Source organism: Petromyzon marinus, chromosome 43 (genome assembly GCF_048934315.1).
Source record: "Petromyzon marinus isolate PM22_M1 ecotype Great Lakes invasive population chromosome 43, UKy_Petmar_22M1.pri1.0, whole genome shotgun sequence".
In the NCBI taxonomy this organism is placed as follows: domain Eukaryota; kingdom Metazoa; phylum Chordata; class Hyperoartia; order Petromyzontiformes; family Petromyzontidae; genus Petromyzon; species Petromyzon marinus.
This window is the reverse complement of record NC_133709.1, coordinates 5,581,390-5,595,812: the sequence shown is the minus strand read 5'-3', so window position 1 is coordinate 5,595,812 and position 14,423 is coordinate 5,581,390. Positions and strand designations below refer to the sequence as shown.

The window sequence follows — 14,423 nt, the reverse complement described above, 5'->3', positions numbered from 1 at the left end:
AAAAGACAAAAGACCCCCGTATAGCGAAGTCAAACCACCAGGGAAAGTGCTGTTAGCGAACATTGAATGAAGGCGTGTATGGTGCACGATGAGGTGGTGTGGTCTTCACGCTCGGCCACATTTGTTTCCCAAGTTACTCTTTTCAGGTTGAGTCAGCCCAAGCGGGGGGGGGTGGGGAGGGGTTCAGAGCTTATTTCAGATATTCACCACTGGTGTTGGCCGTGGCCCTAGCTTCAAAATAATGAACTAACAATAATTTGCAGGCCTTGTCAATCCACTGCTGAATGAAGGCATCCCCACACCATATTGGAAATGAGGGTGGTGTTAACTATATCCCACCATGCCGGTCAGTGTGGGTTGGTAAAGGCTGGGGCCCAGGACCGGATCAGACACCAACTTACCATTATTGTCAGCCGTGGCTGGGAATTGAACACAGGTCACTGTGTCGCTGGGTTTGTAGTCCAATAACCACGGTGCCACTGCACTCTACACACATACACACATACAAACATGCACACATACACACGTGCACACATACACACGTACAAACATACACACATGCACACATACACACGTACACACATGCACGCATACACACGTACACACGTACACACATGCACACATACACGCATAGATACACCATCCCAACACACTGCCCTCCGAAGAGGGGAAACGGCCCAGGACTCACTGCATCCCAACTCCTCCATCTCCACGTGCCCCTTTGTCCAGCCCTCGCCACCCAGCACAGAGCTCATGTTACACTTGTGGAGTGTTAGTACATTCTTTTGGGGATGTTGCAGCAGGGATGCACACTCAGTAGCCCATTGGCTGGGCGACTGAGCATGTGTCCATGCACATGTTCATGTGCATATGCACATACTCGGTCATAGATGCATGCAAATTCCCTTGTGTGTGCATCCTTTCCTCTGCGAACGTGTCTGTATGTGTGTTACGGTTGTATATGAGTGGGGAGCGGTAGTGTAGCATTTAGCGCTGCGCTATGAACTCAGCACCCGAGTTCGATTCCCGCTCATGGCCAACACCAGTGGCAATTACCTGAACCAGTCCTGGGCCTCCACTCAGCCTCAAATGAGTACCTGGTGCAGTGTGTAGTAAACATCGCCGCTGAGGAGACATAGGTGGTCGGGCGTGGTTCTGGCCACCCACCCCTTCGTGTACCTTGCCGGCCTTCATAGGTGCTTGCTAAAAGCACTCGCCCCAACAGTCTGTTAAGGCTTATGTGGGGGATCTTGGTCTTTGTGTTTTTGGTTGTATATGAGTGCAATTGCACGTGCATGTGTCTGGGGGCATGCGCCTGTTGGCCTGTTGGTGTGTGTGCATGAGCGAACACGTGCGTGCGCGTGTGTACCTTTCTCCCCTCCACGCCCAGCTCTCTGGGGAGAGAACAGGGAGTGGTAGGGTTCAGGGGTCCACGTTGTCCGTGCCGCGGTCCGGGAATTGTGAGAATAGCCCCAGCGTGCACGTTCACACAAACACGCCATGTGCCGCTCGCCTATTTTGGGTGTTGCGTCTGTTGTTTATTTGTCCACCTCCCGCTGCTCACCCGCCACGGCACAGCTGCCTGGTCGGCTGGGAAACCTGACAGCCAGCAAGCGCTCTTGCCACCGAGTTAGCACATTGCGAGGGTTCGACAGTGCAAATCCAGGGCCCACTAAACATTTACACTCTGCTGGAAAGTAAAGATGATTGTAATAACAAGAAGATCCATTGAATTTAGTCGTCCAGGAAAGTCTCACTGAGTCACAAGACTCGGGACGGGTTTTGCAATTGGGATGTTTGGCCAGGAGTGTTTGTGCATCTGGAAGGAAGCAAGAGTACCCAGAGAAAACTCAAGCGCATGGCTATGTAATACTCAAGAGGGCCACACAGATGGGTTCACAACTACACTTGATCTACTGGCTTTTCCTGGATGCCTTGCAAGCCCCACTGGGTTTTAGAGTTTCACATATCTGAGTGATACACTAACCCTTGCCTCCTGTATACTGGGTCACAGTCATGCGCCACTCTCATAAGTAGGCATTATTAAGGCTTCGTGCTATCATTTATGGAGAGTAGGCCATTTTGTACTCCCGTTCTTCTCTTTATTTGTGCGACTGTGGATTCAGATGAGATCTACCTTGTGCTAGGAAAATGAGCAACCACTTTTTAATCCAGAATCAGAATATTTTTTTTATGCTGGAGGAATCTGATAAGTTATAAAGCTCTTTTTCACGGATGCCCAGTAGGGGCAGATAAGAGTTTGAAAACTAATTTCTTTAAAACTGATTTTTGTGTTTAGTTTGTTGTCCTTCCGCACCTCCGATTAGCACGGTTAGCTACGTATGGTGCGAAAAGAAGTGCAACATGCATGCATATGTTACAACAACATTGTTTGGGCGAGGAAAATGAGCAACCACTTTTAAATCCGGTGGTGCTGCTTACTGCTACTACTGCTGCTGCTAACCACCTTGTCCTTGGGCTCGGAGAATCGGTGGACCCTCCGCGTAGCCACATGCAAAATTCATGGGGTGTTGCGATTGCGTTGTGATTTATTAATCGCTCGCGCGTGTTTACCAGCGCGGCCGCCTGTCGAAGGTGTCACTCAGGGTCCGCACCTCTCGCCCCCTCGCTGGCTCTGGGGCTTGATTATCTTTGAACCTCGTCGCGGAGAAACCTAGTGTGCTGAGAACAGGGGGGAGACGGCGCCCTGTGTGAATGGTTGGTGGTGCAAATGTATTTTTTGCAAGCGGGATGTGTAGTGTAAACAATCGCATGCAGTGGGTAAGAATCTATTTTTTTTAAGCTTGGATTTAAACGGTGCGACAGCCAGGCGTACATGCAGCCAAGGAGCAGATTGTTTTAGACAAGTACACGCACACGATTGTGAGCGGCCTGTAGCTTTGTTCACGCAAGTAGCGTGCACACACGCATGCCGCACACTCCACACCTCTCCCTTAAACCCTGCCCATCTGCGGTTCTTACCCACACTTCCGAAATTACCTTTGAGGTGCCTGCTGTTGCAATGGGGCTTCCTGTTCTTTTTTTTTGTTTTAACTTTTTGAAAGGGAAGCTCGTGTTCTCAGGGAGCCAGGAATGGCTCCCCGTGGCATGGGTACCACATTGTGGGCGAGTGTGGGAACACGGTGGCACGGGATTGGGTTAAGCCTGGCTCTCTTCCGCCATTAATTGTGTTTGCTCAGTTTCCACGAGCGCTGTAAACCCCGTGTTTTTGTTTTTTCATGCTGTCGGCAAGGAGATATTATTAGGCCCCTCCGTTTTTAATGCTGTATAAATAGCATGTCGTGGCGTTGTGTCGTATGTCATATTTACGTGAGAGGCCAATTTTGAGGTGGCAATATTATTAAATCTGCAGGCGAAAGACCAAGGCTCCTAGTTGTTGTAATTCAGGAAAAAAAATATATAAATATATTGCCGTAATTTAAGGAAAAAGAAATTGCACAACAAATCACTTGTACTTTCACAATGTAACACCTTAAAAAAACATTTCTACAAATACGCGGCTAAAAGAGGCGCTCGCAAACTGCCTGCAGGTGAACGCTTAATTACAGACAATTAATTGCTCGCTAAGTGGACAATTGGTCGACCCGCAAGGGGTTCAATTCCAATTAAATATTTTACATTGGACTCCATTTACTCCACAAGGGAATAGTGGTGATGTAGCGATTAGTGCCGATATCCGGCTTTGCCTCAAATCACTGGAGAGCTATATCTAAACCTATCCTGGACCTCCTTTATCGATTCGTACTGACCAGCATTTTGAAGTATAGTCAATAAACCCCAGTGACCAACACGGTATGATGATGGTTTCATCCAGCAGTGGCTAATGATGATGGTATTATAGTACATGTACATGAATGCGGGTGTACATGTATGCGTCGCGTGATTTCCATTACACACAGGCCGGTGACCCGGGTTCAATTGCCTCCTTTTACAAAAATGTCTCACCCGACGTCTAAGTGGCCAGCGAGCGAGCTAGCCGGAGACCGCCACCCGCTGGCGAGGAGTCGGCGCCCACTTAATCATCCCCGGGGGACAGATGCCCTTCATATTTCCCTGTAGCCCTTATGCTTGGTGAGGGTTACAGCCAGGGGTCAACCCTGCTCACGCAAAGAGCTTGCTCGCAACTGGCGTGGGTGGGGAGGGCCTTCACTTTACCCCACCACCACCACCACCACGAGCGACACGTCCGTACATTCTACTGTTGAATTGCTGGTGCCACTGGTGGGCTGATGGAGGCCTCGGCAGATGACGTTTCCCCACCCAATGTGTCACTTAAAACCCGCTTTGCTCGGAAAGCAATAACTGTTTACGGCCCGTGCGGGCGCATTTTGCATCGTGCATTTTGCATCATGCTTGAATCGACTGGCCTGTAAACACAGATGTTAGTTAATGATTGTCCGAATGTGTTTCCATTCGGTGTCCATTATATAACCATGTGAGAACTCTTTGAGGCTTATATTTTCTCAGGGATACCTGAATATTTAGTAACTTATAAAATAGTTAAACTGGTTTATATTCAAAAATGCCATGTGGGCGTATGACACCAGCATAAAAATTGCCTGCTCTTGTCAATCATGTCATAGGGTCTTTCACACCAGCTTCACATCGGATGTTTCCATCATTTCTAGTTTGAGCAGAGCACACAACATTAGTATCGGTCTTACTCAGGCATCAGCAAAACCCCACTGCATGTTAATCTGTCTGCAACACCGCCTAAAGTGTCATGGCCGTGATAAAGGCCATGGGTTCTCAGTATATTTTGTGTGTTGTGCTGATAGAATGGCTTGTCAGTTTGACACCTAGGCTTTTGCGGCCAATGTCCATAATAAAAGTTTTTTGTGTTAGATCGCATATCGCATAAATATAAATGTGTCGTTAAACCCGCCACCACCTAACACAGCCAATAAGTAAGGTTTGTCACGTAAACAGAACAAAACCCCCCAAAAAACTCTTATGGTTTAATAGTTTATCCAACATCACCTAGGTATACCTTCCCAATTGGTATTGGCTTGCGCCAGTGGAACATTTGCATAGGCGAAGACAGTTTTAGCACGACGTTTTGCTGGTGATTACAACCAGCTTCATCAGGCGATTTGCAAAATAATCCATTTGACAAAGATGGTTGTAATCGCCGGGGAAACGTCGCATTCAAATCGTAAATGTTGTGGGCTTCCTCTCCAACACACCGGTGTGCTTGAAGTAATAACTAAATTGACACGTTTTGTTTACTTGACAAACCTTACTAATTGGCTGTGTCGGCTGGTGGTGGATTCACGACACATTTATGTTTACGCGATCTAACCTAAAGAAAGACCCCCTTTATTATGGATAATATTGGTCGTGAAAGCCGACGTGTTAAACGGCAGGAGACAGCACTGCAGCACAGTTGTTGATGAGCAAGTGCAGGTGACGCACCCAGCAGCAATCTCACCGCGTAAATTCCCCACCGCCCGTGACGCGCGTGCGACTACACAGATATCGCATGCCCGGCCGCCCTAACGAAAATACGTCAAAGAAAATAAAGAATAAATAAAAGTGATTCTAAATAAGGTTTTACGAAGAAAAAAAATGCACATCACTAGCGTGACTCTCTTGGCGGTGGCCTCCTTTTATGGTCACAGGTACTAATAAGGCTGAATAATTCAAAAACATTTGGCAAGCGTTACAGATGTGACCTCTCTTGGCTTGCAGAAACCTTGGGAACACTGGGCGGCATGCGGCCTCCACGCTAGATGCAGATTCTACATTTGCTGTGGTTCTTGGGACACTTTTCTTTTTGCATCCCACGAACAAATTATGCCAGCTAGCAACCCCCCCTCTCCCCGCCTCTTTCCATATATATCCATATGTGTCGGATTATTGCAGAGATATTTTTTAACTGTTGCTGACTTGGACCAAACACAATGCCTACTCCAATTATATTAGCTGACCGCTTTCTCCCAACTTTTGTGAGGCTCTAAACGTACAGCGTTTCAAGCACATGGCTCTCGTTGGACGCTGCGCTGTCTCTTGCTGGTACAGCGACCTCGCCGCTGTAAAAGCACCTAACTAATGGCGTGTTTAGTTTACAGAGTCAGCCGTGCGATGACTTTGGTAAACAAGCCATTTCTCCGCATGTTATTGCCGAAACAAGACAAAATGTCCTTCCAATAGCTTGCAATGAGCTCGTACGGCCTGGAATTGCAGGCAGTGTCCTGTTACTGTAACTGAGTGTCCTTGTCCTGGCGCATGCTGTGTAGGCTTCTTTGTGCGGTCTTATTTTAAATAGCGGTGGTGCCGCCCTGTTACCGGTCTAACTGTGTGTGTGGCGGCCCATCTCCTGGGTCCTGCCTTTGTGCACGTTAACGCGGGTGTATGAATGGTTTGTTTGTTTGAATAGTTAGGTGTGTGTGATGAGTGAATGCAGTGGCAGGAAGGTCAGCAGGTAGGCGGATGTGTTGACGAGAGCAGTGCTTCTTGCATGCTCTCCGTGGCTAAATGTGTACGTGTATAAATTGGTCGATGAAAGAGCATGAGGTGTGTGAGTGAGTAGAGGTACAGTATTGGTGGCATTCACTTGGTGGAGGGATATTTAAGCCTAGCAGATCGCTTCGTCTTGGCGGAGTTAATGGAAGGAGGCATAAACAGAGCTCTGCCTGGCTTGAATATCCATCCACGAACCTGTGTATTCATAGTGTAACAATGCATCGGTCCACGTCAATTGAAATTGATTCTTACCATCACAATGCATGCATGCACGAATGCATTCAATCTTGCATTTAGCAATGTATTATTTTCGATTGTTATACGTTCTATGTAACTAGCTTTTTTTCCCCGTCCAAGGATGGGTGTATATTGCAGTAAATCTGAAACATTCAAGAGAAAAATTGTTCAGCTCATGAATATTCATGAGGGGGGGGGGGTTGCCCCATGTGGGGTGACGACACCCGCTAATGGTTATTGTGGAGGGGTGCGGCATGTGGAGTGACGTCACCCGCTCATGATTATTAATGAGGGGAGGGGTGTGGCATGTGGAGTACGCGACCTTATGCGTTCGTGTAAATTTCCACGCGGGCGTGAATAATAATGAAGGGGGGGGGGGGGGGCTTTTTTGCAGTGACGTCACGCACGGATGTAGCACTGCTGCATAGATTTATTTTTTACCGTCACTTTCTGTAAAGAAACGTCATATTTGAAGCGGCTTTGCGTAATAAATCATTTAATTCATCTCGACCTTCCTCTGCGTTCGTGTAAAAATCCACCCACTCATGAATATTAATGAGGGGGGGGGTGAGCCTCATGTGGAGTGACATCACGCGGGGGGGTGGGCCTCATGTGGAGTGACGTCACGCGCAGGACGGACAGACATTTCTGGGGGATTATAGTAGGTAATTCAAGTGGACCCTACAGCCACTAGAGGCGCTGCAGTGCACAACAATGCCATGCGCTGCCTTCAGCTGGCAGTGCATTAAGCATAGCTATTGATGATAATGATGATGAATGGAGGTGATCACTGCACAGACGATAGAGAACAGACGAGCATCAGGTATTCCTGGCAAAATATATGCCTCAATGATTCTCACATGGTTACATAATGGACACCGAATAGAAACACACCCGGACAATCATGAACTCACATATGTGTTTACAAGCCAGTCGATTCAAAGCACGATGCAAAATGTACCCGCATGGGCCGCAAACAGTTATACCTTTCCGACCAAAGCGGGTTTAAGTGACACATTTGGTGGGGAAACTTCATCTGCCTAGGCCTTCATCAGCCCACCAGTGGCACCGGCAAGTCCTTAGTCGAGTAGCGCTAATACTGAACACAACATTAATTGATTCTCCAATTGAATCTTGACCCCCCCCTCAATCGTGGAAGGTGGAGTGGTGAATTGGTGAAAAACCAAAGTGATTTTCTGCCGACGTTGAGGTGGTGTTCATCTCCTGTTTACAGCCCTGAGCCAGTGGCAGATAGTCAACGTTCCTCTGGTGGGGGCTAGTGTATCAATCGGGCAACCACTTGACTTGCTCACAAAGTTATTGGTACTTCTTGGAATTCGTAGCATTGTTCCAGCCCAAGTGCAAAGAACCACAGATAAGCAGGCAGCAGCCACGTGGTGAACCGACACGAACAATTTGTAAAGCTCTGCAATCCTCTCTTTATTACCATGGCCATTTTAATGAGTGTTTACACGCGGGAGGAAACCGGACCACCCAGAGAAAACTCGCACGTGCGAGGGGGCAATCCTCTATCCCATACAGATAGATAAGATAAAGCCCACATGTTCTGTGTACCGTATTCTCCTGACAAGCCAGGGTATGGCACCCGGATGCTAACGGGAAGGGAGTTTTACAACATTTGTGCGCTCCACTAACGCTCGCTGCCTCCACAATGCTGGCTCGATCACAGGCCACGTGCATAGCCACCACCGCCCGGCACGCACAGTATACGCTTGTTAGCCAACTAGACGATGCCTTCACAATAGAGGTTTTGTGGGTTGGATCGCGTAAATATATGAATGTCGTTAAAACCCGCCACCACCCGACACGGCCAGCTGGTAAGGGTTGTCACGTGAACAGAACGTGGCCAATTCGTCACTAGTACAGCACACCGGTGCGTTGGAGAAGCCCAAGCCACAACATTTACAATCTGAGTACGTTAGTCAACTAGACGGTGGATGTGTGCGCGCATGCGCGTGCAGGGATGAAGACTTTCCTCATCTCCGGCTACCGGGATGAGGACGCACGTCCCAGCTGGCGCGAGGGCTCCCAGCCGGTGCTGTCCTCTAGCCAGGGCTGTCTGCTCTACCCGTGGAGCCCACCCTGGGGAGACGAGCCGCTTGCGCTGCATGCACACCAGGTGACGACGGCTTGCGTGTGTGTGTGTGTATGTGCCAGGGTGTTTGGTGAGTGGTCGTGTAGCGATTAGTACGCTGTGCTTCGAACCTAGCGACCCGAGTTTGATTCCTGCTCACGGCTAACACCAGTAACAATTATCTGAACCGGTCCTGGGCCTCAAATGAGTATCTGGTGTGGTTTTGTAAACATCACCAGTAGGGAGACAAAGGCGTTTGGGCGTGGTCTTGGCCACTCACCCCCTCGTGTGCCGTGCCGGCCTTCGGAGATGCTCGCTAACAGCACCTGCCCAACAGTCTGTTAAGGCTATACGGGGGATCTTTGTCTTTGGTGAGTGGTAGTGTAGCGGTTAGCGTGCTGTACTACGAATCCGGCGACCTGGTTTCAATTCCCACTCACGGCCACTACCAGTGACGATTATCTGAACTGATCCTGGGCCTCCCCTAGGTCAACTCCGCCTCAAATGAGTACCTGGTGCAGTGTGTAAACATTGCCGCTCGGGAGACAAAGACGGCCGGGCGTGGTGCTGGCCACCCACCCCTTCCTGTGGCGTTCTGACCTTCAGAGGTGCGTCTCGCTAACAGCATTTGCCCCAACAGTTTGTTATGGCTACACGGGGATCTTTGTCTTTGTGTTTGCAAGAGTACACTGCGCCCCAGTGGCGAGATGTTATCTGCCTCGCCTGGTATGCAGGAGGTCGTGGGTTCGATCTCGACCCTGACGCCTGAGCTATCATTTGTGGCCAGGTCGCCTCTGAAAAAGAGCTATATAGCTCAGTGGGCCTTACCTGGTCAAATAAAAATGGTTTAGTTTGAAGTTTACTTCACACAACAAAAACATACGGATACCCTCCGGAGATAAAATATTAAAGATCCCCCATAGAGCCTTTAACAAACTGTTGGAGCAAGTGCTGTGAGCGAATACCTATTGATGCCAGTTACTGTAGACGAGAGGGTGGGTGGCCAGCACCATTCCTGGCCGCCTTTGTCTCCTCAGGACTGATGTTTACAGACTGCACCAGATACTTATTTAAGACTGAGTTTTGTCATGAGCAGGATTTGAACTTAGGTCGCTGGGTTCGTAGTGCAAATGCGCAAACTGCTGCGTCACTGCTCTTTACGAAAACATGGATACCATAAAGACACATAAACATGCACCACACATAGCAGGTGATGATGGCACGATTAGACTTGTACCACACGCTATACATATACACAACAGCCGCAATTTGCCACTGAGTGGCGGTGACATCACCACGGCACTTGTGCCAGGCTAGGTGCCCTAGACACAGATACCATGCACACATACACACCAAGTAACAACGGCACGCAGGTAGCATTGCACACAGCGTACGGCACGCACAAATGCACACAACACGCATACCACACAGCATGTTCACACCAAATGCACACCACACTCAAACCACACACGTGTACACAGAAACGCAGCACACATAATACCCACACCAGGTCACTCTTGAGTGCGCCCGATCTCGGTAGATTTGGGAAGCTCGGCAGGTTTGAGCCTAGCTTAGGAGGCCACGTGGCAATAGCAGGTGTTGTAGCCTTGTGGGTGAGAAGGTGGCCGGAGCATCACAGTACAATGGATTATTTCGTCCATCCATATATTCAGAGATGTGGATGTTAACCGCTCGTATGTGTGAGTTTTCTCCAGGTACTCTGGATTCCTCCCACATGAAGCCAAAACACTCTTTAGTGGAATTGGCAAAAACATCCCCATGCAGGGTCCTACTGCAAATGAGTCTTGAAACTTTTGGTGAGCTCTTACTGGATAAATACAATTATTATTAAAAATATTGCAACCAAAAATCCAATTGCATTTTGTAGAAACATACCCCAGGTTGCGTGAATGAGAAATAAAGACTTAATAATCACAGGCTTCGTGTATTCCATCACAACACGGTAGTGATGCCACTGCAATGACATTAAAATGTATTGTAGCCAAAACACAGCGATGTTTAGTTAGTTTATTAGCAAATGCCATCCATGTGACACAAGGTGAACACCCAAAGCAAATAAATATTAAACCAGTGATGTCATGAGAGTCTTGTAATGGCTTACCTGACTGATTTTTTTTTAATTAAACTGTGAACTGTGATCTCAGGTTCCACTGTATAAGACAGCCAAGGCACGTACATAATTAGAGCAAATACATTTTTGGGTTTCACGTGGAAGAAATCAAATAGCGGCCCTGTTCACAGTACCAAATAATTGGCAAATGGGATAAATGCGCGTGTGCATGATTGTGAGATTAAAAGTTACAATCCTGGTCAGATCAACTTAGCCTTGTCATCCCTTTGGTAGAATATGAACTGTACTTGGAAGAGAGCTAATGAAAGACTGGTCACTGTCATAAGAATGGAGAATTTCCACCACCTTTCAATGTTTAACAAGACGCATTTTTGAAGAAGCCCGGGTGTCGTCCGTTCTCCCTCTAGGGCGGCTCCCTGCCCTCGAGCCACCTACTGGAAGACGGCCAGACTCTGGCGGCCGGGGCCCCCGCGGGCCCCGCAACACCAGCAGCGGCCGCCGGAGCCGACCAGAACCCCCAGACCGAGGCAGCGCCGGCCACGCGACCCCCCCGGCCGCACTCGGACGGCGCAAACGCACACGGCAGCAAGGTGAGTGCTGACCCCCCCCCCCCCTTTCCCCAGCTGATAGCTGAGTGCTCATTGGTAGGTTAACTTAGAGCAATTTAACACGCAGTGGGCTTTCACGACCAATACTTTCCAAAATGCTGGGTTTTTTTGGGGTTCGATTGCGTAAATATAAATGTGTCGTTAATCCCGCCGCCACCCGACACAGCCAATTGGTAAGGTTTGTCACGTAAACAAAACGTGGCCAGTTCGTTACTGCTTGAGCACTCCGGTGTGTTGGAGAGTAAAACCACAACATTTACAATTTGAGTATGACGTTTTTGCCAATAATTACAACGAGCATCATCAGAGCAGAGGTGGGGGAGAAACCACGGCTCCTTGGGCTGGACACGGCCCGCGACTTCATTTCATGCGGCCCATGGCCACAAACGCGTTCGACCACTTTGAAACGGACCGCAAACGTCACCGCAACCTTTTGTGGCAGCGCTATTTGACATCACTTATTGGATACTGGAGGGGATGTATTTTTTGACCTGGAAACGCTGCGTTTCGAAGTTTAGTCCACTGGCTCACTTCAGGTACTGTACTTAAGTTTCTCCACACACACCACACATTGGCCAATCATCCCAGTGGTAAAAAAAAGTAGTGTCGAAACTCTTAGGAACATGGTTTGATCTCTAAATTCGCGATAGAGGGATTCCAACTCATGGCGCAATGCTACAAGCTTCCCAACCACTTTTCTTATTTCCATTTATCTATCAATTAAAGCAGTCTATCTCCCCGTGCTAGAGGATAGCCTCGGGAAATTGAAGATGGCGACTTCTGAGGTCCTTTTAATTGCCTCTTTTCCACACCAGGTGCACGACACTTTCACAAGTATTCTGCTATAGAAGCATTCACCAGATGGTGATTATAAGTGAAAATGTTGAACTCCTCAGAGCTGGAAATACGGCAAATTAGGTGAAAACTGCATTTAACATTCCGGGTTTTTGTATGGTAACATCGGTGACCGCACTGGGACCTTCACCTTGCAAACCTGAGACCCTTGTTTAATCGCGGGTGGCTTACCGGATCAGCATTTCAGCAGTGCCCGGCTCCGTTCTCTGACCCGCCATTATCCTCTTGAGAGCCACCTGGCTACCTCGGCCACCTCTGATTTTTGATGCTGTCATGTCGACAGGCGTCGTGCACGCCCAGTGTCTTTTCAAGCAGCGGTGGTGACGGCGGTGGCGGCGGCGGCGGTGGTGGCTGCGGTGGTGGTGCTGCGAGCAAGGAGAAAGCGGTGGAGGGGCACAATGGGTGCCAGGACTCCGCGGCCAGCAAGGACCGAGCACTGGGCCCTGAGGTAGCCCCACATAATTTCCTTGTCTCTCTCGTGACAAATGAAGTGCCCGGCACATATGCCTAACGAACGTTTTGGTCTAAATTCCCTCAGTCTTTGATGTGCACATGCACATCCTTTTTGTCCGTGCACTGCTGTAAGAGGAGGTCCTTTCCACGCAATGCGAATCCCGGGGGTTATCTGACCGTACTTCACCACGCTGGGCAGTGCAGGTTGGTGAAAGTGGGTGAAGCAGTCGTAGGGAGTATAAAGGTAGATTAAAAACGAATTTCTTTAGAACTGCTTCTTGTGTTTAGTTTGTTGTCCTTCCCCCCCCCCCCCCACACCTGCGATTACATATGCATCATAATGGATTTTGCTGCACTGCACTGCTATCTATCCCTGTAGCTCTTATGGAAACTTGTTCGTGCATTGTGGTCACTCGTCCAAACACGATCCCAACTCAATCCCTCAATCTTGCTTGGCTTCCAAGATATGCCGAGAATTTGGGAGCATTCCTGGTGTTTTGGTAAGAGGCTGATATTGCATGTCTAATTTTTCAAAGTGAAATAAAACACTGGCACATCTGAATGCAATTTTAACATTCCAGTGAACAAATATTTTGATGGGTGATGATGAATTATTATGGATGAAGATTATGGTTGATGAGTGATGGATGGATTTATGTCTACACAATCATGTCCATATACTATATACACTGTTTTGCACACACATATACAATTTCTACAATTTTCCACATATATGTGTACATTGTTGTCATGATTTTAGCAAAAAAAAACAAAGGTAATGTTTGAGGCAGTCACACGTCAAGCACCTTATAAGAAGGCCCATTAGCTGAAGCATATTCAAACATTTTAAATGGGCAATGTGCAGCGGACAGCTTTGTGCTGCATTCACATTCATGCATTGAGATTATTTAGATTATTTTAGTGCTATAAATATCAAATTATGGGCTACTTTGTTTAGCTATCATTGTGGACAGGTTGCTTCTTAAAAATAAGTAATTACTTTACTTGTTTGGGTGATTTGTTTACCTTGTACTTTGCACTGCTATTGTCTTTTTCTTTTGTTTGTTGTAACGTTATTACCCGGCCCTACTGGACATCTGTGAAAAAGAGCTTTGTAGCTCATCGGATTCCTCCAGTATAATTAAATATTCTGATTCTGATCCTGATTTAATTATCAGCATATTCAATAGGATTCAATTTGGTTGTCGTCTTTCCTGCACTTCCCATTGCTGTCTGTTCGTTCTTACATGTTTGCATTTCCCCTCCTTTGCTTCTCCTTAAACCCCTGTGCTTGCTTGTTTGTGGCTCCGCACCTCTTCCCCTGCGCACTCTGCTTCGCACCATTGGTCTTCGTTTATTCCCGGGTCATTCCCTTTGGACTTGGCCATCTTACACTGTCCCTCTTGAATTCCATGTCTCCCGCTCGCCTCCACTCCCTCACCGGGCTGCCTTTTTTGGGCCCTGATTCCTTGTAAGGTCACCGATTATCGTGAAAGCTAATGGGACCATGCGGAGCGCATCGAGCATCAAGAAACACCACGGCACTTGTGGCTCAGAGTAAGGGTGCTGCTGCTGTCTCTCTGTACAAATGCAGTAT

The 14,423-nt window shown here is 48.1% G+C and overlaps 1 protein-coding gene across 3 annotated transcripts in view; it reads left to right on the top strand.

Annotated features, from left to right (window-relative positions):
• The window catches only part of ADCY9 (adenylate cyclase 9), a 71,969-nt gene that overhangs the window by 32,952 nt on the left and 24,594 nt on the right, over nucleotides 1-14,423 (top strand). For all 3 annotated transcript variants that reach the window (XM_032970097.2, XM_076073732.1, XM_032970096.2), the window contains exons 3-5: nucleotides 8,706-8,863; nucleotides 11,318-11,500; nucleotides 12,657-12,821. In XM_032970097.2, coding sequence (XP_032825988.2) covers nucleotides 8,706-8,863; nucleotides 11,318-11,500; nucleotides 12,657-12,821 — 506 coding nt within the window. The remainder of the gene's footprint in view (nucleotides 1-8,705; nucleotides 8,864-11,317; nucleotides 11,501-12,656; nucleotides 12,822-14,423) is intronic.